This window comes from Pleuronectes platessa, chromosome 14 (genome assembly GCF_947347685.1).
Source record: "Pleuronectes platessa chromosome 14, fPlePla1.1, whole genome shotgun sequence".
NCBI lineage: Eukaryota > Metazoa > Chordata > Actinopteri > Pleuronectiformes > Pleuronectidae > Pleuronectes > Pleuronectes platessa.
In genome coordinates, this window is record NC_070639.1 from 18,391,906 (window position 1) to 18,417,298 (window position 25,393).

General features: G+C 41.8%; 1 protein-coding gene across 1 annotated transcript in view; it reads left to right on the forward strand.

Moving 5' to 3' along the window:
* The first annotated feature begins 689 nt into the window (after window positions 1-689).
* Window positions 690-25,393, forward strand: part of thsd7ba (thrombospondin, type I, domain containing 7Ba) — a 132,266-nt gene continuing 107,562 nt past the window's right edge. Inside the window, exon 1 of the mRNA XM_053439976.1 lies at window positions 690-855. Within this exon, the coding sequence (XP_053295951.1) occupies window positions 690-855 (166 nt within the window). The remainder of the gene's footprint in view (window positions 856-25,393) is intronic.

The following is a 25,393-nucleotide window of genomic DNA, read 5'->3' on the forward strand; positions in this document are numbered from 1 at the left end:
AGCGCTCTGTGGGATGATAAAGACAATAAACACAAAATTAGTTTTTGGGAAAAATGAATCACGACGGTCCCGAACGCTGAACACCAGTCTCTCAAAGCATCAGGTGTTTCAAATTCAATTCCATATTCATTAATTTTGCTGTTGGTGCAACACAATTAGAGGCCTGGTGAATCCCGGACTAATCCCCAACACTCCTAGGACATGAATCACTGCAGGAGGAGATATGAATAAATGAGCTGCAATAAAAAGGTACTAATACCCGTATTACTCCAAGCTTAAAGTCTTTCATTCCTTCAATACATGTTTCCACATCCACCTTGGGAGGCTGAGACGCTCGAGCCTCTCTGATTAATTATTTTTGGTCTATGAGGGAGAAGAAGAGCGCATGGTATCACACCGGTATGCTGGATTAAAAAAAAAAAGAAAATAGACGACCTCGAGACTATGACAGTATTCGTTTTGTGATGCACGGCTGAAGGTGACAGTGAATGTCATGTTTCTGGGCAGGACTTTTCTCTTTACACAGCGGTCTAGTCCCATTTTTGAAGTGTTACACACACACGCACACACACACCACACACACACACACACACACACACACTCTCCCTTCTCTTGTGTCTCAGCGTCTATGCGAGTGAGTTACTGATGAATCGAACGCTCTCCCCCCCACAGGAGTAAGAGAGGAAGCAATGGGCTGGACTATGATTCTGAAAGATGACTTTGAGGTCATTGCCTGGACGCGACGAGCTGGGAACCACCTGGGCCTCTTCCTCCTCCTGTCCCTCTTCTTCTTCTTCAGTCCAGTCCAGTCAGACGTGGTGTTTCATAGGGAGCATCAGTTCTCGTGGAAAGCAGGTAAAAAAATGCTCTTCTTCTTCAACATGAATGTGTCGGTCACTATTGATATTCTCCACCTATAACGCAAAACTCTCTCCTCCCTGCTGCATACTGAGAAATATGCCCTCTAAGCTTTGTTGTTCAACATTCATCAGCTTTATGAAATAATACTTTTCATCCCATTCAGATGGGGGTATTTAACAAAACACATCTATTTGAACCTGGTTTAGAACACTCTAATGAAATCAGGGCTTAAACTAGAGTTCAACCGATCTGTTGGCTGATTAATATCAATTTGTAGGGAAAGGATCATTCCTTTCCCTACAAATTGGTATCGACATGTGTATTTTCCATTATGCGCTTGTAAGGGAAAACATGTGTTTTTCAGAATAAACTATGTACAGAGGATGTGTCTGTACGTTTTATTTAAAACATTTTTTTTTTCTCCAGAATCAAGTCCTTTATATTTGATTATATTTGTTTTTTAATCATTTATAGTTATTTCTTTACAATATCCTGCCTCATTTACTTTGTCATGGGTAGAAAACAACACCTTAATATTCATTGACAACTATATATATTTATATTGACCGATTAACAGTAGCGTTTATATTTTTTTATTCCCTAAATCGTTATTGGCATCGGCCTCATGAATTTTAAAACTGGTTTTAAAACGTCCATGCTCCATATTGTTTCACTACAGCATATCACTGATAACCTTCATTTTCAGGGGAGAAGAAGATGCAGCTAAGTATCATGCAACCTCAGGTACTGCAGTCAGAGTTTGTTTTTACCTTTAGCAACACATTATCTGCTGTTTGATAACGTAGAGCTCTGATATATTGATTTGATTGATCCGCTCGTCTTCTTCATCCATGGCATTGGTTTCCAGTTCAAACCCTCTTGCCTAAATTACTCCTCTATTGGTACTTGTCATTATGCAGCAGTAGCTTGCAAAACAGAAAACAAGCTGCGTTGTGTGTGGTCGGACTTAGATGAAGGACTTATTTGCATATTCATAGACCATGAAGTCATGGATTCATGGAAAGAAAACGCGCGTCTAAATATGTAATCTTCTGGAACAGAGATGCCGTTTTTAGTTCGATCAATTCCAGGAGAGGAACTTCAGGATTTGTGCAGGTAGATATGCTGCAGGCACATTCAGTCCCATTATGCAGACTGTGCACACACACACACACACACACACACACACACAGCTACTCATTACTGCTTCATATTGTAGGAGGAAAACTAATGTGAGTAATCCTCTTCTCTCTGACACATTGTTGGGGAGCATAAACCCTGCACTGCTATTGGACGTCTTTAAGCCAGGGCGATGGCGGTTAGTATAATAATACCTCCTCTCTGACGGGCTGTCCGTCCTCAGCCCTGCGGTGACAAGCAGGGAGAGGACTTTTACCATAATGATGTGTATGCTGTGGTAATGTCAAACACTTAATGAGACATTGTTGCACTGTAAATAATCATGTCGTGGTATATGCTCCGCTGGGGATTTATGGCCCCAGTTGCTACTGTCTGAGAGGGGGCTGCACGATATTCTTATTTTCTTCCGTGAATACTGAGTCTAATGAACTGCGTATATTTGTTTACATGCTCCAAATACCTTCCTATGCTTCCGTGTAGTATCGTAAATGCAAACAGCATTATTTGTGAGTGAATCACCCCTGGAAAGCTGTGCTGAAATATGATGTTCCACCAGAAAGGGAGTTTGAGGTAATCTCAGGATTCATCCTTCACTCACTTCAATTCAATTGAATACACATTTCCAAGGCAGCGTGAGGAGGAAAACTTGGCCTTCCCACACAAAAGCCCCACTTGCTGTGCGATTAGCACTTTCATTTCTCACTCTGCAGTTGGGTAATGACACTGCCCAAGAGATAAAGAGATTGATTAATTTCACTTGAAAGAGCGTATGTTCAAAAGGGATGCAGCCGGGACACCAAGTGTGAGGATTTGACATCCTGGCGGCGCTAAGAACGCTCATGCGTTGCTGCTTAGCTGGAAACCAGAACCACTTCAAAAACAAGAAAGGAAATCTCAAACTTAACACACCCCACCTGCAAACACGTCCTCTTAGTGTCGGTCTAACTGAGGGACTGTCACAACTGGCGTCGCAATCTTCTGGAATTAAATCCAACGTCCCGAGAACAGCTAGTTGAGGAATAAAGCCTGTTGTGCTGTGAGGACGTATTCGGTGTAGTTTGGTTTGAATGAGTAGACGCTCCTCGGGGCCACACATCTGTCTCCTGTACGTCTACCACCGGCTCCAGGCTCTATGTCACAAGTCTGACTATCACGTTCATGTGGGCAAATATTGATTTAACTTCCCTGAGTGAAATCACATGATACGTTTGAATACTTAATTAGGCTGACAAGCTCCCTTTCAATTTTTGGACTTGTCAGTGGAGGGAAGATGTGCTGTGAATTATGCACAGCCACCCTATTGTGTTTCTATCTAGGCCAGCAGCATTGTGGGGTAAACCTTTTTTGTGAGCAAGTTCCCAGAGCTGTGGCTAAGCCGGGAGTCTCTGGCTCCGACTGAGAGCCGGAGTCGTTTAAGCCCGACCTTCATCAGTGTCTTGGAGAGCAGAATGCAGCACTGCAGTTAATGGGACTGTTATTTAACTCTTCACAGTGAATATTCAAAGACGATCTCCAGTCAGAGAGCTTCACTTGGTCTTTCTTACAGCCGGTTATACATTTGCCATTAACCTGGAGCACACACGGAAGAGCTGAGCATCAGAATAGAGGATGAGATGATAATATGAGATGTGAAGGGCTGAGGTTCTGAGCAGGCGGCCATTTGTTAATTTTTACCAGGGGGCGATGGTCACTTGCAATATTTTTACCCATTTAAATTATGACACAAGGAACTTTGGTGAAAATGAAAAGAGAATAGAGTCAAGTTAGTTTTGACCTTGATTCTAAATGGTTCTCATTAATGCCTTATTACTTCCGCCAAGAAGGTTATGTATAATTAGGGTTCTTTGTCTGTTAGTCTGCAGCTTTACTCACAAACTACTGGACTAATTACCACAGAACTTAGTGGAGAGGATTTAGTTTTTGGTTTGGGAAGATCACAATATATTTTGTATCAGATCTGGAGCAGGGGCGGATCCTGGATTCTCTTTTCACTGACAACAGAGTGAGATTAACGTTTTTGGATGTTCCACCATTTCTCAGAGAGTAAAGCATCTTGATGAAAAGCATCAGGTGTATTGAGTGAACGGATGTGTGAACAACTTCATGTTGCTTGATTGATTCTGAAGGGGACTGTCAGGCTTTGGCAGAGGTATGTGATCTTCTGAGTGTTAATTAGTTAGGGGATTGTTTTCACCCCTATGTGTTTATTAGGGTGTGTGTGTGTTTATAACCAGATATGTTAAATATATGATGTATATTTAAATATATGTGGGTCTCAACAGTGCATTGATATTTATGTGTTCGGTGTTTCATGAATGTGCACAGCAAACGCTGTATCTACAGAATTCTGACTGAGTTCTGACTGCATGCAGAGGACTGTAATGTCTTTTGTGGATGTTATAACAGTCACTGACGCAGGTAGGATTTCTGCTGGTGCTGCTTACACTGCAGAGCACAGAGTGATTTGTTATGTAAGGGGTGTGGTTTGTTTCATGCCATCACAACAAAGTTAATGTACTACTGTGGATTGCAAATAAGTTGTATGTTTATAGGAGATTGTTAGGGACATAACAGGAGGAGAGTAAAAGTTTTCAGGCCGGGTGTAGCTCTCTGTTTCTCCATTTTGTCTTTTGAATTTCAAGGGATCTTAAACTGTACAGTCCTGTTAGCCTCAGGATGCTGATGTCCGCTAAACCAGGCTGTTTAGATTGGATTTATTTTTGCCTTCCGGAAGCACCTGCATTTAAACATGACAGCCAGACGCAGTGCTCATCCAGTGGCAGCTTGACACCACTGCAGGAGTAAGATCTTCTCTCCCAGGTTTTCATTTGTCATCTTTGAGATGAGCGTATTTTTCTTTCTCCGTATAAATCTTAAGAAATGTTAAGACTCACCAATCAGAAACCCCGAAGTTATATTTACGGGCATAGTTTAACAAACAGTAAAAGTACGGCTTCATCCTTGGATACAAGTGAGAGTTGATCCCTGATGGTTTGTGATGAACATCAAAGCCTATTATTTTGAAAAACAATAAATCTCAAAAACACCTTTGTTTTTCCTTTTTTTGACAAAGGGATCTTATTACTTGAGGAAAGTGAGTCTTCATCTGTGAGGAGAAAAATGTAATGTTCTTAAACATAATATATTAGAGGCTATGTCCAGTCACAATAATGCAGCACTGTGATTACACCAATGTTTCTGTATCTGTTCAGTGACTATGTATCCTCATTTATGTTTTCTTATTTTATTCATATCCCTTAATTTTGTGGCTATGAAAATATTATTTTGTGCGTCGTTGCCTGGAGTCCTCAGGAGAATTGAATAATTAAGCTGTCGACGGTTCATCTAAATTATGTGAGAACTTTCAGCCCCGTGAATCAGCAGAGGGGCAATGATTTTCAAAAGATTGAGAAATCAATAAAGGTTTTCCTTAATGAGCGGGATCACAGCTCCTGCTGGATTATTCCGGGGGGCTTACGGGACCCCGTCCTCCTTCTAGGACACTGTAAGAAAAATAAAAGTGTACTAATATGCTCAGTGACAGTCAGGCATTTCATTTCGGGGTCAAAGGGACCGATGTGCAATGTCACCACACTGTTGCACCATCAAAGCTCAAATCAAACATCCCTGCTGGAGCTGGGAGCTTCTGTTGTTTCTGAAACAGAAGCTCAAAGGAGCGAGTGTGCTGGCATCTCACATTTCATCAAGTAACACTGAATAATTTACAGCACACTTTTGCTTTTGGAAGAAGACAATCAATCACATTAGGTAAATGCAAATTTCCAACCAGTTAGACAAGAACTTGTTATCCTCATACCAGTCGGCTGCAAAGATAAACACAGCCGCCTGTCTGCTGTTGCTTTTGACATCAATCGTGTGCTACATGAATGATTGAGCTGTTTTCTAAAGGAAGTGGCAACGTGGCCTGACAGTGGTGACGGAGGAACAATCAAGGAAACCAATGAGTTCCTTTCTCTTGGGATCGAGAGTTTGCTCAGTAGATGTTTGGCGCCGAGGAGGTCGGTGTACGTGTTCACTGAAACGTGAGACTCTTAACGAAGCTACAGCACACAAACAATAAATCATAAATGAAGGTAAAATGTAAGTGATGCATGAAAACTCTTCACAGAAGTGATCCGCTGACAAGTGACACGTCCAGAAAACGAGGAGGAAGACAGAGACTGTTTACATGCGCTGTCTTGATGTGATTAATTACATGGGGCTGGACTCAGATGCAAGGTGGCATATCTGAAGGGAACACTCACTTTTCCCTTCTTCTCTGCATAAGTCTGACTTTTAAGAAGAGCCTATGTTTCATCCCTGAGCAGCCACCCTATTATTTACATTCCTCCCGATTCTGACACTGGATCGAAAAAAGGATCTTGACACGTCTATGAGTGATGCTTCCTCACTTCTCTCCTCGAGCAACACTTTTCCATATACACTGAGCTTTTTGCTACAAAGGCCACGGGCGCAACATTAGCAATTAAAATTTGCCAACACACTGCCCTCTCTCCGTTTCGCCCTCCCTCTACTCTAAGCAGACATTTTTCTCTCACCTCAAAAAGGTGCCTCGTGGAGATGCTCTCAAAACTCGGTCTGAAAGTGTCACTCTCACGCTGTCGTGCGAGTGGTTTATTAAAACCCTGCAGAAAGAAATTGGAGCAGAAATACGAAGAAGCAAACTTTTCAGTTTCCTCCAAACACTCTTTGTGATCACAGCGTGGTTTTGATGATTGTTGTTGTTGTCAGACACACTTGCTGCGATGAGGCAGAGATTCGGTGGAGGACAGTCTGAGGGTAGCACAAATCACGTGTATTCAAATGCCTGAGTGTAAAGTGCATTTTCAGATGGACCCGCTTTGCATGAAGTGAGTTAGCCCTTACCAAAGAGTGTGTATAAAGATGGACGACAAGTCAAATCAGTGTTTCCTATAGAATTGATTGAATTTAGGGTGGTAACGGGGGGGAATTGCACTGAGGTGAAATGTAAGTCTTATTGCAACACAATCTGAGAACACAGACTAAGGGCACATTCACACATACACAAATGCAAAGCGAATACCATGGGTCCAGGTTCTACAAAGTCTAAATCAATGCGAAGACAAGCTATGATTAGCCTCTCCACAGGAAGCAAGTCTTTAAATTGCTCTCACAGACTCAGAGTGTTGAAAAGGCGAAGGTTTGCCTCTGAAATATCCGTTTATGTGAACAGGCTCCTAAAAGTGAAAGATAAGTTCTTGTGTGAGATAAAGAACTGAATTGTGCCAGTGCCACCGCGTCCCACTGTTTGTAATAATACACAAGTCAGAATCTGTGCCACTGCTTCTATTCAAGGAAACACAATTTACAAACTGAAAGGCTCAAGCTGTGTAGATTATAGACCTTTAACACCACCCTGACACACAGCCGTCTGCCTAGTACTGGACTTAACATGACCCACGCATCACAGTAATCAGACCACAGGACGAGGCAGAACTCATCTTACACAATGTGTCATTCCAACACAGCTGCCCCATTAAACCAGGGCAATTCATGAACATGAGTCACTCTAAGAAAAGTTGTAAGCAGTGTTTTCAGAGACACACACACACACACACACACACACACACACACACAAAGCTTCTTCGGCAACAGAAATCAATAGACGACAAAAAACACTTAAAGTGGTAAAGAAGAGAGATTGAAATAAATAACTTATTTTATACAATAATGATGTTAGTGAGTATTTTAATGAAGATAATAAATATTTTGAAACCCAGCACCACCTGCGGCCCAGAGCACATCATAAACCAGGCTAATGAATCAACAACGTCACCAGACCTGGAACATCTGCTCTGATTCCCACTGATGGGACGTCCCATCTGGCTACTTACCTAAAGTCCCCCCCCCCCCCCCGAGTTTCCCTGCAGATTTCAAAACAGGACTTAACTCAACTTGAGATGAGATCAGTGCACTTGTTGTATTAACTCCAATGAATAATAGTCACAGTGACAAACATGCTGGAGACAATTTGTTTCCAAGTTACCGTGCACAAACTCTGTGAGGGGCGTCTCATTGGTCACTTGCAGTACAACCATAGACTGTATATAAAGACATGACACTTTGCCAAAGGCGAAACCAGAGCGTCCCCACCTGGTGGCCGGCTGCAGTACAGCTCGTGAAGCCTCCCTCCTCCATGTTAATGGAAGGGAGATGGACCAAACTACAAATCAAAACACACATCAAACAATTTTTTTCTCAAAGATGGTTGCCGTTGTTTTTTATGTCATTCTCATCATACCAATATATGTCCCAGTTTTAATTTTCCAAAGTGTTTGGTTTTAATTACTCATTACCGAATGCTGTCAAACGTGGTGAAGCATTATGATTGACAGCTGAGATTGACTCATCCAGTGGAGAGCACGTGTCGTCTGGACCTCCCTGACACGGCTCCTTCCCTCCATTGCTTCTGGCTCCGAATGTGCCAGATGTTAGCGTTCATATTCAAGATATATTTAAGCTTCGTGGGAGGAAGTGGAGTCATGCTCTCCATCTTTATATACAGTCTATGTTCTCAACAAGTTAATTAAATCCAACTACATTTTGTACAATAGTTTCTGAAGTGGTCTGTGTGGAAGTTTTTAAATTAAATTAATTCCTGAGTGATGTTTTACTGTTGAGCCCACACAGTTCCCCTTTCTCTTTTCATCCAGCTGTTCCAGCTGACTTCATCTCCACTAAAACCACACTGTACAACCAGACAACTTAATCCTGGGAATGTTCACGAAGCATGCCTTTATTCAATGGCCGTCTACCCTGGTGCTGCAGTCTCTTTACTGATCCAGTTAATCCACTCCCTGTTAGCGCCATACATCACTTCTGTTGCATTAACAGTCACACAGTGACACGGAGCTGTGTCTCAGCCGACTCCTACGCCAGCGGCCTATTATCTGCATCACATTCTCATTAGCTCATGTGCTGGATATGTCGAGGTTAACAGTTGTTAAAATAAATGTGTCTGAATCGTTCTGCTTTTGCCCGGCTCGCATTTCAATCACCGGCCCTTGGTCTCAAATAGTTAATTATTTAACGATTTAATTAATAATAATAGCTGAGGGTGTTATGGCAAGCTGAACAAATCTCTTTCTCCCTGAATGACCTAAATTGTTTTGCTCAGTGGATGAATAACACGTTATTTGAGTTTGTAGCATGATAATTGCAGTAATTGTTCCATTAGTGAAGGTATAAATTACAGTGCTGTGGTATTTGGAGTAAACACACAGCGTTATTGCTTGAAATCACGTCCAGACTAAGTAACGTCTTGGTGTTTACACACAGTGATTCAACATTTAAACATCTGCAGACACTGTAATGGGGAGATATAAAAACGTGTTCGCGACAGAGAGTTAGATTTCCAGGTCTTTGTAATGTATTTATCTCTCTGAATATAATCACAGCGACGGAAGCCAGGGGATTTGTCCAGGGGGGGGGGGGGGGGGGGGCGGGGGGGGCGCTTTGCTGTTGTCAGCACTTTGACAGCAGCTGTGTCATCCCTGACTGTGTGCCATGTCTCATATGGTGAGGACTGAAGGTAGCTGAGGACATGAGTCACACATGGCAGAGAACCCCAATGCTGCTGCTCGAGACTCTCCGTGCTCTGCAACACGCTCATCAGTGATGTCACACACGTAGAAGTAAACACGAATGAACAAATAGAAATCAAGCAACAATCTCAAGTATCAAGAATGGGTGGTATTGGTAATAATCAGTATCTGACTACTCATATTGAAATGGAAGATAAGCCACAACATGTGTCTTTCATTGCAACCACACGTAAATATAAAGCGGCTCCTTTTCATAAAGTCGTCTGCTCTCTTACTTAAGGGCTAGAAATAGTATTTTAATAATAGCATTGGTCTGAGCTTGTGAAAAATTAAACTTAGGTTAACTGGGCACTCTGAATTCTCTGTGGGTGTGAATGTGAGTATGAAGGGTTGTTTGTCTCTGTCGTTTTTGTGCTGCAGTACAGTGGTGACCTATCCGGTGTACGCTGCCTGTTGCCCAATGTCAGATGGGATTGGCTCCAAACCCCCAGAGAACCCCTAACGGATAAAGGGTATCGGTAATGGATGGCTGGATGGATTAAAGTACGGCTCAAGAGAAAACTAACCGAGCCCGAACAAAACTGACAGGCCTTCTGTTTTCCTGTGTCCGAATCCCAACTGAGCCCAATGTTTTCCACAGTTATAGAAACACGCAATGTGACCAAACCAGACCTGAACCGGGAAATCATTTCAAAATGTTTGATCCATTCCTGACCCAGACAAGCTCGGGTCAGATATAAAAACTCTCGGATGAATAGACTAATCTGAAATTGATGAATGTGATTCATAAAATTTATATAAAAGTTACTCAGTGAGTACAGACCTGTTTTAAGACTAGCTTATCACAAAGAACTGAATCAAGGCAAAACAAGGAAAAAGAAAACCAACGGCAAAACTGTTTCTTTCAAATGTTTTATCCCATTCAGCAATGTAGCTATCCATTATATACTTCATATGAAAAAAAGTTTTCCTTGAAACAATGTCAGACTAATCTAACGATCTCATGATATCAAGAGATTTGCTTTCACCCGAGCTTTCAGGTTTTATATTTGTCTCAGCAACCATTTGTTGCGACTCATTTGATTTAAGGGATCTCTCTCTGCCTTTTACAAACAGTGTAAAGCTTGCAAGGTGTTTCCCTTTGTTCGAGTCATATAATATCAATAAGGCAGCTCGGCATCACAACTCAGAAAATTCTTGCAAATGTGCACAAGCGAATTGTGGTTTGTTTTCTAGCTCCATGCAAATCTCCTTTGGGTTTGGCCAGACTGCACTATATCACCCTGATTATGATCAACTTGAATAAAGCTCATTGTCTATTGATATTAGGTGGAAATATATTGCTCCAATTAGATACACATGCTATATCTGGAGCTTTTTCACGTACATGCATTCTGCATTATTAAAAAACATTGCCTTGGGCTAATCATTGACTGGAAACAAACAGATGCAAAGCTTTGTCTCATTTAAAATTGATCAGCATTGAGCGCATCATATTTGTAACGGCATGCGCTGCATATTACTGCTATCAAAGCGCCCTTTACAAAATGTGTCTGTTCAGAAGCCCCTGACATTGATTATGCAATTGAGATCTCATTTTGCACTCTACCTCTCCTCCTGACTGGCAGCGAGCTGATGGAGGTTGTCATAAAAGCTGCCGGCGGGTCTCATGAGAGCCACCAGGCAGGAGATTCCTCGCAGTCAGATCCTTAATCCCACGAGAATATTCTCTTGAGAAGAGTAAGCTTTTCCTATCAAAAGTCCCTTTCAAGCCTCGCGGGGGGGGGGGCTTTCACACAATCCTTATACAAAACGTCCTATTTCTGGACAAATCTCCCACGGTTGGATTTTTTTTCCATTACAGACTTCAGGGAGAGAACGGGGGGGGGGGGGGGGGGGAGCTTCACACAGCCATGACGGGTTTTTGTAACTGAGGATGTAATTATGAAGAGTCGCTGTGATATTCCGCCGTGAGTGCCATTGTGTAGCTGATGGGAGTCAAAGATAGAAGGTCACCTCATTACGGGATTGCTCCTGCAGCTTCAATTAACACTAATATTGAAATACATGAAAAGGCTTCTCCTGAGCGTCAGAGCTTTGTCTGATTAAGGCCCACGTGTGGAGACCGGATTCCTGAATTCATCAGGCTCAGATTAATATAGATATTATGATGGATGTTAAGAATTAAATGTAAATTGAACTTTGCAGAGGCTTTTGAACACCCTTTGAGTTTCTCCCCTCTCACACAAAGAAACATGGTAAAGTCTACTACATGTTCAGTACCATTAATCCCTAATAATCAATATTATCTGCACCATTTATCCTGTGATGACATTGGGTAAGAGGCAGGTTACTCCCTGGACAGGTCGCTAGTGTATCACAGGGACAACATATAGACAAACGACCACTCACACGCACCTTCACACATATAGAATCAACAGAACCCAGATCTGCGTGTATTTGGACTGGGGGGAGGAAATACCCAGGACAAAAAAAAACACACAGAGAACATGCCAACTCCACAAATGCAAAAGTCGACCCCATGTGAACCTGGGATTTCAACTGGGAACGTTGCAATGCACCGCACCACTGTGCTGCATCATGTGGTATTTTTAAATATAGTCTTTGCAATAGCTGACTGCACGAATCAAACCCCCCCAGACGACTTAGAGGACACTAAGTTTTGCAGATAAGTGCAGCTGAAATAAAGTTGTAACCCGATTACTCATTTAGAATGGATTTAAGGCATATAGAGCAGTTCCCCAACAAGCAAAGAAAAAGTCACAATACTGAAATTTGATTAGTCAACAACTTCAGCTCCTCTAATGCAAATGAGGTGAACCTGCTGACGGGAGGTTCTCCTGCTCCGACCGCTGCAAACCGCGGCTCAAGTGCAAAGATTTGAGTAAATCAGCAGCTGAGGGGATTGAGGCGAGGGGGGGGGGGGCCTTGTCCTGCTCTTTGAGGCTTTCACTGGACGTTGGGAATATTGAGTTTTGAGGTTGAAGTGAATGACCTCCTGCTTTGTTTGTTATGCTTGTCTGCATGAAGGTCGGGTTTAAGCAGTTGGTCACAACGTCGGACACGACAGACAATTCAAATGACATCTCATGCGAATTATTAGAAATAATAATCCTCGGTGTTCCACAGTGTTATTATTATTGCTCCATCACTCTGTTCCTCGTATTTGTCTGGGTTCTTAATATGCTCCATGACTGCTCTCTGGTGAGGAAGCTCGCTTGTAATTCCCCTTCATAAAAAGAAAAGAGGCTATTTGCTGCTTTAACAAAACAATGACACGGCTGTTGTAATTACAATAGTTTTAATGAGATGAACTCCTCGTTGCTTTAGAGAAACTGTAAGCCTGAAGGCGTCGGTCGGACGGAGTGCAGGGGAGAAGCTGCAGAGAATATCGGGCGAGCTAAAAAATAAATGCAAAATAATGTTTCATAAAACAACTGCTTTGTGTTCAATGTGTTCGTAGTGCAGTTTGCACCGAGTGCTCATTCCCCCTGCTGCACACGGAGCTAAAAGTAAATAGATTACCAACTGATATGATTTCCCTGTTTCTTCTCACGGGTGCCATTCCTATTCCACCATCATTTCATCCTTTTGTTGATATTAATGTCATATCTGGTGTTTTTGGTTGTTTTTACTGAAAAGATCTCCTCCGAATTATTGAGGATTCCTCCTTGATGCACAATCCACAGTAAGAGAAACAGGTAAATGTTCCTAGGGTTCTCTGTGTTTGAGCAGCAGCGTCTACAGGGAGCTGTTAAAATAGGCTCCACTGTTTGCCGTGTATTTGACCCACTGGGGAGAGACAGCGGAGAGACGGCGAAGCGAAAGCAAATGGATTTTTTTATTCTTACCTGAGAAACGTTTCCATATATTTTATGATTGCGGAGCAGTGGCTGCTTGTTTTATTCTGCCCTTTGATCAACCGCTGTGCTGAAACAGGCTCTTCAAAACAGGAAATACAGGAGAGGAGAGCAAGAGCGAGGAAGTCGTGGTGAAATCTATATTTTGACTTTTGAGGTGTGACATTTACTTTACAGGAAATTTAGATTTGACCAACTGGGACGTATGGAAGTGGACTTTTTTCAAGAAATGGGTGCAAATGTTCTCTTCATGACAAACTGTGCCAATCCTATTTTCTTATAATAAGACTAGTTTTGGAGCATATATACTTCTGGATTAAGAGGGGAAAGAGATGAGGTCAGATCAGACTGAATTATTCAATCACGTGTGTGGGTTTGGAATCACTGTGCAGGACTTTTAATAACTCTCAAACTCTTTTTCATCCAGGGTGAGAGGATGAATAAGAGGTATTAAACACATAGGAGGAGAAGACCCCAACAAAGATATATAGAAATGTGAAAGACAAGATTCGATTTCCACAGCAGGATTCATGCCGCATTTTCCTGTTGTTTAAAACATGTCAGACCCAAACGCTCCTTGTACCTTACTTTAAGAGATTGTGTCTGAAAAATGGCTTTAATGGCAAAAAGAAACCAGAATGAAACGACAACTACGGACTAAAGTTACTTCAATATAATAAGCCTGGCTTCTTGCAACATTAATGGCCATATTTTGTCAGATGTGACTGGTACAGTAACTTACATTGGAGGATTGGGGATTTTGTATTGCATTATTTTGTTTGCATTCGACTACTTGTTTGTTTTCAAATTTGTCCAGTATCTAGTTATGTCTTTGGAACATGCTGTTTGTTGAGCTAATTCAATCTCACCACTTGAAAGTAGAGCTGGATCGACCTATTGCACTCAATGGGCTCGGCAAACCAATTTATTTAATTCTGCTAATACTTGGCTTTCATCCTCTCTTTTTGTTTAGCAAGGCTTTCGAATATATTTTTGGGAGGGACTTCTTAATCGCAGTCAGGCCTCTGCAGTTTCCGATATTCAGCTTTTCTTGAGAAAGAGGCTTTTTCCTAATCAGGCAAAAATGAATAAATACATAAATAAACGAGACATCTCTGTTACTGCAATCTAAATGTATCAGGATCGTTTTCACGCAAAATAAACTCCAGCACTTAAACTCTAATTGCTTCCTTTGTACAAGATGATTATGAGATTAAGACTGGTACATATAGGTCACTTCATCAGCTGCTGTATATTCCTATTAGCTCTGGCTGAACTTTTACAATGCATTCTTTTTGAACAGAGAACAAGGGCTGTGCCGTTTGTCCTCCATCTCTTGTGTAGTGCTGATAGAAAGGACCAGCTTCATGGTCAGCATGGAGACATTTTGAAATGTTCTGACTCTATTTTGAGTTGGAATATAGGGATTTTAATAAACCAAGCTACAGTTTCAACAAACGGCTCCAATTAATCAGTCCACTTTGACACCACCCACTTCAGTCAGCATGCTGAGTCATCCGTGCGACCACATACGCAGAATGTTTTAGTTTAATATTTCTACTTTTGTTAAAGTATCATACTGTGCTTCTTCCCAGCCATGTTTGTCCTTTCAGTGAATAGCATCGATGTACTGGTTTTAATGTGGTTGTTTTGTATGCCAAAAAATCAGGTTTCTCATAATTCACGATGTTGCTGGTGCTAAGGTGATGGACTGTTTTCCTTGTTCACCATTTGCATCCAGCTTGTTACCATCGCAACATTTGCTAATCAGCACAAACCACAGAGCAAAGAGTGATTAACTGGGACTGGGGAGGTCCGTAGTTTTATGATTGTTGGTTATAAACCAATGCATTGGGCAAATTGGGTACAGAAGTTCACGACTGTCACAGAAGAGAACACGGCTCACAGCTCAACTGTACTTTTATCGAACAAAGGTGCTTTTGTTAAGCTCAGTGAAGGATTGTCTTTGACATAAAAACCATTATGGTCCTTCACCCCTTATACACACAACGGTCTGCGATATCCTCGCCTGGCTCATGAGGTTTTTAATGCAGCAGACATTGGAAGTCTGTTTGACTGCTCTGCGTGATCAAATGAAGGTAAATGGGCCCCCAGTGTGCTAAAAGGAACGCAGAGCGGTTCTGACCAAGCTTAGGCAGACAGAGAGACATTAGGCCTCTTTGTATAATTTGTAAAAGTATTGCCATATTAGTTATCGTCAAAATAAGAGTATTTATGTTTAAGCAAGTATTTCTAAAAAGACTCACACGTTGCAGTTATATCATACCACACGGGTCTTTAGAATATCTTTAAGTCTTCAGGGGAGTTGGCACAAATGATTGTGTCATTGTTCATCTCAGAAAAGTGATTTTACCTCAGGACTACATCTCTCCAGTCTTCAAACCTTGGAATCTGATTAAAACAAAACAAAAAAAGTAAAAAATGTTGAACTTGTGTGGAGCTCGAGAGGGAGTGCAGTTCACAGAGATTTAGATTAGGCTCTCTTAAAGTTGCATTTCAGTCAGATGTAAGTAGGGGAGAGAACACGGGCGTAATGATAAACAGACATTGATGGGAAAAGGGGGCTCGTGGGTTTGGCTGTAGGGTTGCTAGGGGGCCTTCCCTTGATCTGGGATCAAGCGTTCAGACCGCAGTAGAAGGCCTGAGCCAGGGATTGGCGAAGGCAACTGTTTGACATTGTTGGAATATCCAAAGAAGCTACTTATCCCAAATGAAGGGAGGCTTCATGAGCTGGCGTCGGCAGAAACTCAGAAGCCTTTACTGCAGAATCAGTTGTTGGTGCTGTTGTCTTGTTCGTCAAACTTTATTAATATTGAACCTATTGTGTGTTCAAATCGCACAACCTTCCACACTGCACTTCCTTGGGCCCTTCAAATCCACATGCCAAGTGAGATGACGTGTTCTGGAGACACATCCAGAAAAGACGCTTTCAAAACAGCACTAGGTCTAACTGAGCAGCACCAGGTCTGATTATGTTTCAAGTGCAATTTCATAAACCTTGACAACTGGCTAAAAATAGAAAGTCAGCTAAGTGTGGCTGTAATTGCATTTACATCATGCAGATCCTCTTATAGAGGGTGACGCATGGTTCTGCTCAGTCCTCACAATTATAAAAGGAACAGTCAGAAGGATACCTGGTGGCACTCGGATCATTCTAGTCATTAGCTGCCCAAAGGTTCTAGAGGAAGTGGAACTCCTGCTGATGCAGCTAAAGTTATTATTTCACTCCAGCTAACTTGATGTGAATTGCAAAGCAAAAAATGCAAGCCCTCTGTTTTTCGAAGGTACTTGTTTGGAACTTGTTTTCCCCTGCCGCTGCTGCAGTACACATAACAAAGTACCTCCTAATCCCTCTGGAGATGTCTTTCCCCCCATAATGCTAACATCTTGTGTTTATAGCAATATGTAAAAACGCATCCTCCTGAAACAGTCGCTTTCATTATTCTCCGAGAACAACTTGGGTTGCTCTGTGAAAGTGGGATACAAGGAAGGATGCTTAACTTTTGGGTTCGCAGGTTGTCAAAGAAAACTAATAGAACATAATTAATACAAGGAGGTCGTGCCATGCATCATTTCCCTACCCGAGACGCCCAGCACTTAATCATGAGGAAAGAAGGGGCTTCTAATTAGGATTGGTGGAGAGACGTTAGAACTTACCTCGACCACGGAGGGAATATGACGGCAGCTGTCTGTCTGTGTTCAACACGGCTGCAAATGTTCAGGCTCCCAACAGGAAGACGCCTTTTGAGTTTAACGACCATATAACTACCCGATGCCACCGAGAAGCCAAACTAATGATTGTATCTGCTGAATTATTCCTCATCCAGATATTATATTTGCACAGAGCCGCCTTCTATGCAGCATATTTACCCTGTGATCTGTCGTCGGCGACAGAGACGGAAATCATTTCGAGAACTGAAGTTATGAGTTGAGTGCTGTTTTGTAATTCTTTTCAATCTCTGATCCAGTGAAATTCTTTGTTGTAACTGCAGGAACCGATGATTTATTATGGTTTTGCTGTAGTCTTCAAGCGTCTCCTTTGGGGAATGGAAGAGCTGAGTACTATATAATGGAAAAGATCAGAAAATAAAATGACAAGTCATGTTCTTTTTTGGGCCCCCCTCTGGGAAACAGCAGCTAATACCCCCATATCAGAGGCAGATTTTTAATCGAAGACTTTTCATTATCCTACTTTATTTGAATCTGTGTGGCTTGTTATGGCTCGATGGGGAAGAAAACTGATGAGGGAGAATCTCAAATCCTTTACTCTCCATATCCAGTGGAACCGAAAACAAGTTTCCACAATTATCATCTGTCTTGATGAAAATAATCTTGGCTGTAAACAGGTGATACGTTTTTTTTTCGATGCTTCATTCAATCAATGTTTTATATTTGAATACAATGTTTTAAAATAAAACTTTCTCTGTCTAAATGAATATCACATGACCATTCATATGCATTAGGCATGCACTTTGCAATTGATTTCAGTTGCAGAAAATACCCCAAAACAAGACCTAAAGCTAGCTAGGACGAGGGATTTCTGTTCTTGGATAAACAGTTTAATGAGGTGGATATGAAAGGTAGAACTGGCATCCCTTGTTGACATATAGAGACATGCTGGTAGTCACGCCTATGGGCAATCTAGAGTCTCCAATTAACCTTTTCCTTGCCGCTAATGCACTTTGGGAGGAAGCTGGAGTACCGGCAGAAAACCGCCAACTTCACACACAAAGACCCCAGTCAGCCATCGGGTTAGAACCCACAGCCTTCTTGGTGGGAGGTGACAGTCCTAAACGTTGCTCTACTGCTTTGCCGATTAATGAATAATAAATATAGTATAAATAATACATAAAAACAGCACTGAGCACAAGCCAGTCCCTTATATTTTAATGATTATTTTTCTGTGTGCCTGGCTTAGACTTCAGATGGGTATTGTTTGGAGTACAGTGTGTACAGAGTTCTCTGTTGTCTTTTAGATTTCCACGGAGAGATAAAAAGGGTCTTGTTCTTTTCTTTTGTGCTACAGTCGTGGTGTACTATAATACAGTATTCTCTTAAGTGTTTTCCTCATATGCAGAGAGCAGCTAGAGTGGGGAACTGTGCAAGCAAGCGTCTCAGCAGCACCGACTTCTCCTTTCAGGTCCTTAAACATGTGCTGTGTCAGTCAGATGATAAGTGAACATTTCACACCATGACTGTGAACAGATTTCTGTTTGAGAGGCGGAGATCAGATATAGATGTGCGTTAGACCAAGATGAGTCCATAGAGTGTTCTAACAAAAGAACACAATGATGCTGGATGGTCACAAGAAGAGGGATGTAACCACTCATTTAGACGACTATAGTCATTTTTAAAAGTAGTTTTTTCTGTGGACTATACACAATAAAGTATCAAAACACGCACAAATACAACTACACAAAAGAATTACTCAGCTATGCTACAACTCAAAAGCTCCAAAACGTAATTTGAGGTAGTGTAAAGCTTGTTCAACCAATATCAACAAAAACTGAATCTATAATACTCGATAAAGTATGGCAGGGCTATCCTCTCAGGTTTGTGATCACAGGTGTATTCAGTAATCTGGTAACACAGTGTATGGCGGTGAATATTTAATTTACACTCACAGAGCTGTGAACGCCTTTTCTCAGTTTCTGCCATGAGACTTCAGCCTCACAGCTGCTCAGGGTGGACTGCACCTGGTTTAATGTCATTTGGAATCCATGCATCACACCCAGGTCTCTGCCTGACGTGTGCCCACACTTATATAACAGACTTTCTTATTTGTGTGTATTCAGGATCACATTCAACAGGTGCTGAAGTTGTTTCTCATTGTTACATTCATCTCCTCACTACAGTTCTTCTATGAGAAGTGCTGCAAATTAAAATGATAATCCTCGCTCTCTGAAAACAAATCAGTCAAGGACACAATACACACAGATGCACGGCGGTGGGATGGAGGAGAGGTGAGGGGCGGGTTTTGATGGAAAGTGTTAGATACAGCAACTCAGCCTCGATTATATTTTACATATTAAATATGCTGACTCACTGTTCTTCTGTGATCAAGTCCCCAGTTTGCTCAGGAACACTTGACCCCGTCTGCACACAGGGTGATTGTAACTGTGTGCGTTTGATTCATGCCAAGTCAGCTTCACATCTACACACAGGTTGTGAAATGGGCGCAGAGTGCTGCCAACCGAACCCCAGTCCTGAGAGCTGCTGTTAGAGGCTCTCTGCTGCTTCTGCACTGTGGATATGCTACTTTCACTGGGCAGCCTGTGAATGCAGATGCATATAATCTGAGCTCCTCGAGGAGTCAGTCCCACAGGCCTGTGCTCCAATGCTAGTTCAACACATGTATGTCTTTTCATTATCTCACCTCACAATGCTGGTTATCCACTGTTTCATTCAACACTGGGTTGTTCCATCCAGCTGAGAGCGCGTTGATGTAACATAGGCGGAGCTGTTAACTACAAGTGACATTGTCAGGGTGCTGTCGATCGTGACACTAGTTTTCCGGTGATCTGATGGAGATTATTTTTATTTATTATTTGGGTTGGGGGGGGGGGGGGGGGAGATCTCATACGATTTGCAGGTATTAGTTCGGAAACCAAAATTACCAAAGTTACCACAACTCATCCCCAGAGGAACAAAAGTGTCAAGAAAAGATTAACAGCAATCCAACCCAACTAATTATTAACCATCCAGCAGGTTATCATCTGTGTCATTAGGACTCATCCACTGGGGACCAAGAATATACAGTACAGTGTAAAACTAATTTACTTATTACAGTCCATGTTATTACTTGAAAGCCAGTACAAGTTTTAATATCTCAACTTGTATCTTTATAAGACAGATACTTTATGCAGGACTGTTGGCCCCAGTGATTCCAGTAAACAACAAACCAGCCAAAAATAAACAATCCACGTAAACTGTTCAAACGATTCTCCCATAGCTTTCACTCAGCTTTGGCTTATTTGCACGCCAGAGCCGGAGTGTCCTTCGTTTTATCTGACCGAGATGAGGGAAGGTACATCTACCAACTATCAGAACTCTGCAACTATCTATTAGTTTTCTGTCCTTTCCAATAAGTCTCCCAGAGGAATGGGATTTGAGGTTTCTGCACATCTCTAATGGACTCAGTGATAACAGCTACCTTGGCTGCACAGTGTCTGACGGCTTTGTTTTGATCCCTGATAAAGACGGGCCAGAGACTGTGCTGTGTATTTTGGCTGAGGTGACTGTGTGGGTATCAATGTTCAGCCGGCTTACTGAGTGTATTGAGCAATTTTTCTATTTCACATTTGAAAGCATGCTGTATTATTTCTATATCGCACTGTCTGTTGCAACGCAGACAAAAAAAAGACCAACAACAAAAATATAATAAAGCAAAAGTAGGATTCTTGTAGCTGAGTGCCAAGCTTTTGTTGGTGTGTGGATGAGAAGTGATACGTCCAATCATTATTTATCTCACCTCCCACCGATGACCAGAAAATGAGGGACCCTCTGATTAATAATGGAGGGACCAGGGGAACAGAGATGACAGATGGAGGGTATGTGAAGTATTTAGCCCCTGCAGGTTATACTCTGCAGGCTAGCTGACTTGGGTAATCACTTCTTCTGTCAGAGAAACCCTCTTGTCCCCGGGTCTCCTTAGCTTAGCTATAGGACCATGCTTTGGTTCATTATAATAAAGAAACTGCTCTAATTTGAGTCTGTACCATGACATGAATCTGGAACATAACAAAACCCATAAAATGTCATTCTCAGCAATAGTCAGTCAGATGTTTCTCGTGTTTGGAGGGTCAGTGCTGAAGTACTATGACTTTTACTACTACTTCTTATTCTGTTCTATCTTTTTTTACAATCATACTGTGCAGAAATCTTTTAGGCCAATCTCTTTTTTTTATTGAGATCCTCAAAAAGTTTTCCTAGTTGACATTTAATTTAAAGAGAAAGAAGAAAGTACTGTCATCTTTGGCAGTTTCTATACCAGTGAAAATGGATTGTAATATGGGGGGGGGGGGGGGCATTTTTTCAAGCAATTTGTCTTACTCAGCAGACTGTCCTCCTCAGTTGTACCTGGTAACTTCTTAAAGGGATAGTTCACCCCCAAAAAACACCTCACCCACCACCCATCAGCATAGTAGTGAGTAGATCACGAGTGAATTTTCATTTTTGGGTGGACTATCCCTTTAACGTGTCTGCAGATTTCCTCTTAAATAAGTTGATAACCTGCAAAACCAGAACTGGCACCTGCATCAGTGTTTACCACTTATTTATTATAAAAAAAGTGATTATTGCAGCTTTGACTGATTAAGTTCACTTATATTCTATCACATTAACCAATCAGGCTCGAGCAAACAAATGCAGCTGTCACCGAACTTGTCAATGGCCCAAGGAAAGAGAGTTGTTCATATCGACCTCAACTGTAAACACAACCCCATTTGAAGGCAGTATTTCTCCACATTAAATAATAGTAATTCTAATTTTCTGAAGCACCTGTTGTTGTCTGACAAACAGTTCACGCTGCCAACACGCCATTACTCACCTAGTGCTTGATTTGATTGCCTGCCCAGGCTCAAATAAATAGGCCTATCAAAACATGTCACTTGTTTTTTCACTGTACTACTACTTACTTCATCATTATGGTAATAGGTCCAATGATGGAGTTTGTCTTGTGCCACTCTGTCAGCAACATTACGATTATATAGCTACAGTATGTTTCTGCATTAATTAGTCAAAAGTCTACTGATATTACTTTTTCATGAAGTGACTGAAGGAAGTAACTGTCGCTAATAATTAATTGTCATTGGCTCAGCAGCAGTGTTCATAGGGGACCAGTGAACACTGTAGAGAGGCTGGAAATAGGTCTGCATGAAATACATACAAATAGCATTTATGAAAAGACCTCATATGATCACTGTAATCAGCCTTGGTGGATCTGTGCATGGCTCCCTGGGTGTCTACCATGGACCTGGTGGTGCTGTGGCCGGGCTGTGCACCCTGTCCCTGGGGCTGTGGAGCTGTCTGTGATCCCTGTGTCTGTAGCCAGGTGGGATGTTTCCAATAAAACCATGTTGCTGGAATGGATGTAATGCAATTTAGTTTTTTCAACGTCTACAGAGGCTACTGAGTCTATTTTAGCAGTGACGCTAAAGTAGAAGGACTTAAACACTGTAAACTTAAGCTTTTGTTCATTTATCGCAATCATAACGTCTTCACAACATTCAACAGTGTTATCGCATGTTTCCTTAAAATATCGTGCTGCCCTAGCAACTTGCTGTTTCTAGCGAACATGGTTCCGGTAGATGGAACCTGCCTGCCAGTATTAAGTGGCTTCACCTCGCACTTGAGAAGAAACAGAGCAGCACTTCAGGATTTGCTGCTCATTCTGAGAGAAGCTTGGGAAAAACCTCTGGGGTGCATGAGTACTCAGCGCTCAGATGAACTTTCAACAGATGTTCGGCGATGACGGCAACATTGTCAAGACTCCTCACAAACACATGAAGAGTTATTCCCCATTGATCATGTAGTTACTCCAAAAACAGCCAATAGTGTCTCCACGCTGGCGACAGCAAGTGGCTCGAGGCGATCCGTTCCAGGTTGTCAGTCAGTCCTACTCTTATGAGAACACATCTCACGACAGTCTTGCCGAACAATCTTAAGACTTGCAAGGACATTCTTCAGATTTGGTAGGAATGTTCACTCAATGCTATGCTGAATAGATTTTGGGGGTCAAGGTCAAGGTCAGTGTGCCTCATGTTCTTGTGAACGTGGTATATTAGGAACACCCGTCGAAAATTTCAGTGCATCTTCTACAAACATTCACTTGGACTCAACGATGACCGGATTAGAATTGAAAGGTCAAAGGCCAAGGTTCCTCTGAGGTTCCCTTTTTGGCTTCTTGAATGTGTTTTTATTAAGAACGCCTCAGTAGAATCTCAAGGTTTGGCACAAATGTTCTCTTAGACTCACAGATTAACTGATTCGATTTGGAGGGTCAAAGGTCAAGGTCATGGTGTCCTTGTAAAACATGTTTTGGCCCTTTTGAACATGATATCTCAATTCTGCCTTCATGGAATGGCTTCAAATTTTGACCAGTACTCGAAGACTAATTGATTCGATATTAGTGATAGGTCAAACGTCACAGTGACCTCATATTATTCTGGAAAAATTGTCTCTGGACTTAAACAGCACTGGTTGGCATATAGTCATACAACCACTGAACAATGATTCTAGTTTCCTTTCAAGTTACTCACATGAATTATCTTATCATTATAATTAAATTCAAAACATTTGAGCCAACGCCAAGTGGAAATGTGTATGAGTGTGATTTGTTGTAGAAAAGAAAATGAGTAATTCTGTATTTGTCGTGTGAGGGGTTCTCAGTAAATAAACCCTTAATTGACACATATTTGGCAGAGTGGAAAGCCATCACAGCTGTCCCCATTGATTCCTAAGAGAATAAGCAGATATATCATTCAGACTTTTTCAGAGACTCGATTGTCACTTTATCTCTTTCCTGCCCTCGTCACCTGCATTATCAAAACACCGGGGTCTCTCCTCAGGTTGCTACCTTTAGATATATGACCATTAGTTCTGCACCTGTGCTTTCCAGGGAGAGAAATCCCAGGTCAGCGGAAGATAGTGAGACAGAAGAATGAATGACATCCTATCCAATTACTTGTCACCTCTACCCAGGCTGGTGCAGAGACTTGAGGAGACCACATGAGACAAGCAATTACACGGAAAAAGATTCTGATCACCGCAGAGGTAGAGCACACCTCTGGATGGCCCCCGCTGTCGTCTTCATGTCCTAAAGTGATACTGACTATGATACTATTGTATTTATAAACTCATTGATTCTCCCCCAATGGGGTTTCCTGGCCTTAAGTCAAAGAGGAATATGAGAGTGTGAATAAGATTTGAAAGGAAATGCAACGCATGCTTTGTAGATCTACTGCCAGGTCTCCTGAGGCTCGTTTATAAAACAGACCAACATTGACTTAAGTGGGAGAAGAGGTCCTGTCTAGATTTGAGCATGAGCATATTTTCAGGAGAGGCAGCGGACATGTCCCAGTCACAATGAAGAAAAGCAGAAATGTCCCTGGAATGGGATTTATTACATAGAGAAGTAGTGCCCTGCCTTGTTGTGCTGACACGCCATTACACATAATTAAGTACAATTACATGTTCTTCATGAGAACATTTTATCTACCAAGTTAATTAATTTGCAACAAAGTCTGTCTGTGAAGCAATTCAAGATGTTAGACATTTCCAGTTTAACTTTTCTGTGTTTTCTAATCCACCAATTTGAGCAGTTAAGTATAAGCAGGTGATTTTAAAGTAAAGTGTTATCAAAACCAACAGAGGCAACAGGAATATCTGCAAAAGAAGACAAATGTTCCTGCTCCTACTCAGACTCCAGGATCTTTATCATGAAGGAATGGAAGCCCAGGAAATGTTGTAGCAAATGATGTTCATGTCATGTTTTAAATTATTTATCCACAAGCTTTGCTTGTGTGTTTTCTTGACCTAACAGAAAGGGCCCCGGGTTTTCAACACCATTCATTAGAAACTCCCTGACAGTGCAGAGCTATGGGCAGGTTAGATACACAGAGCAGACACACAGAGACCAACGGGACCAAGAAATGATCCAAGAAGAATAAAACGTGAAAAAGAAACTAAATGAAATGTTTTGTGACTGTGTCTTTCAAAGTTGTGACAGTAAAATAATCAAACAGATAGATACAGACGCACGGACAGGCACAGACAGACAGGCACAGACAGAGGGCCGGACAGAGAGACAAGGACATGCAGTCTCCAGGACCACATTTTGCCATGAGTACACGCACACACACACACACACACACACACACGCACACACACACAAACACACACAAA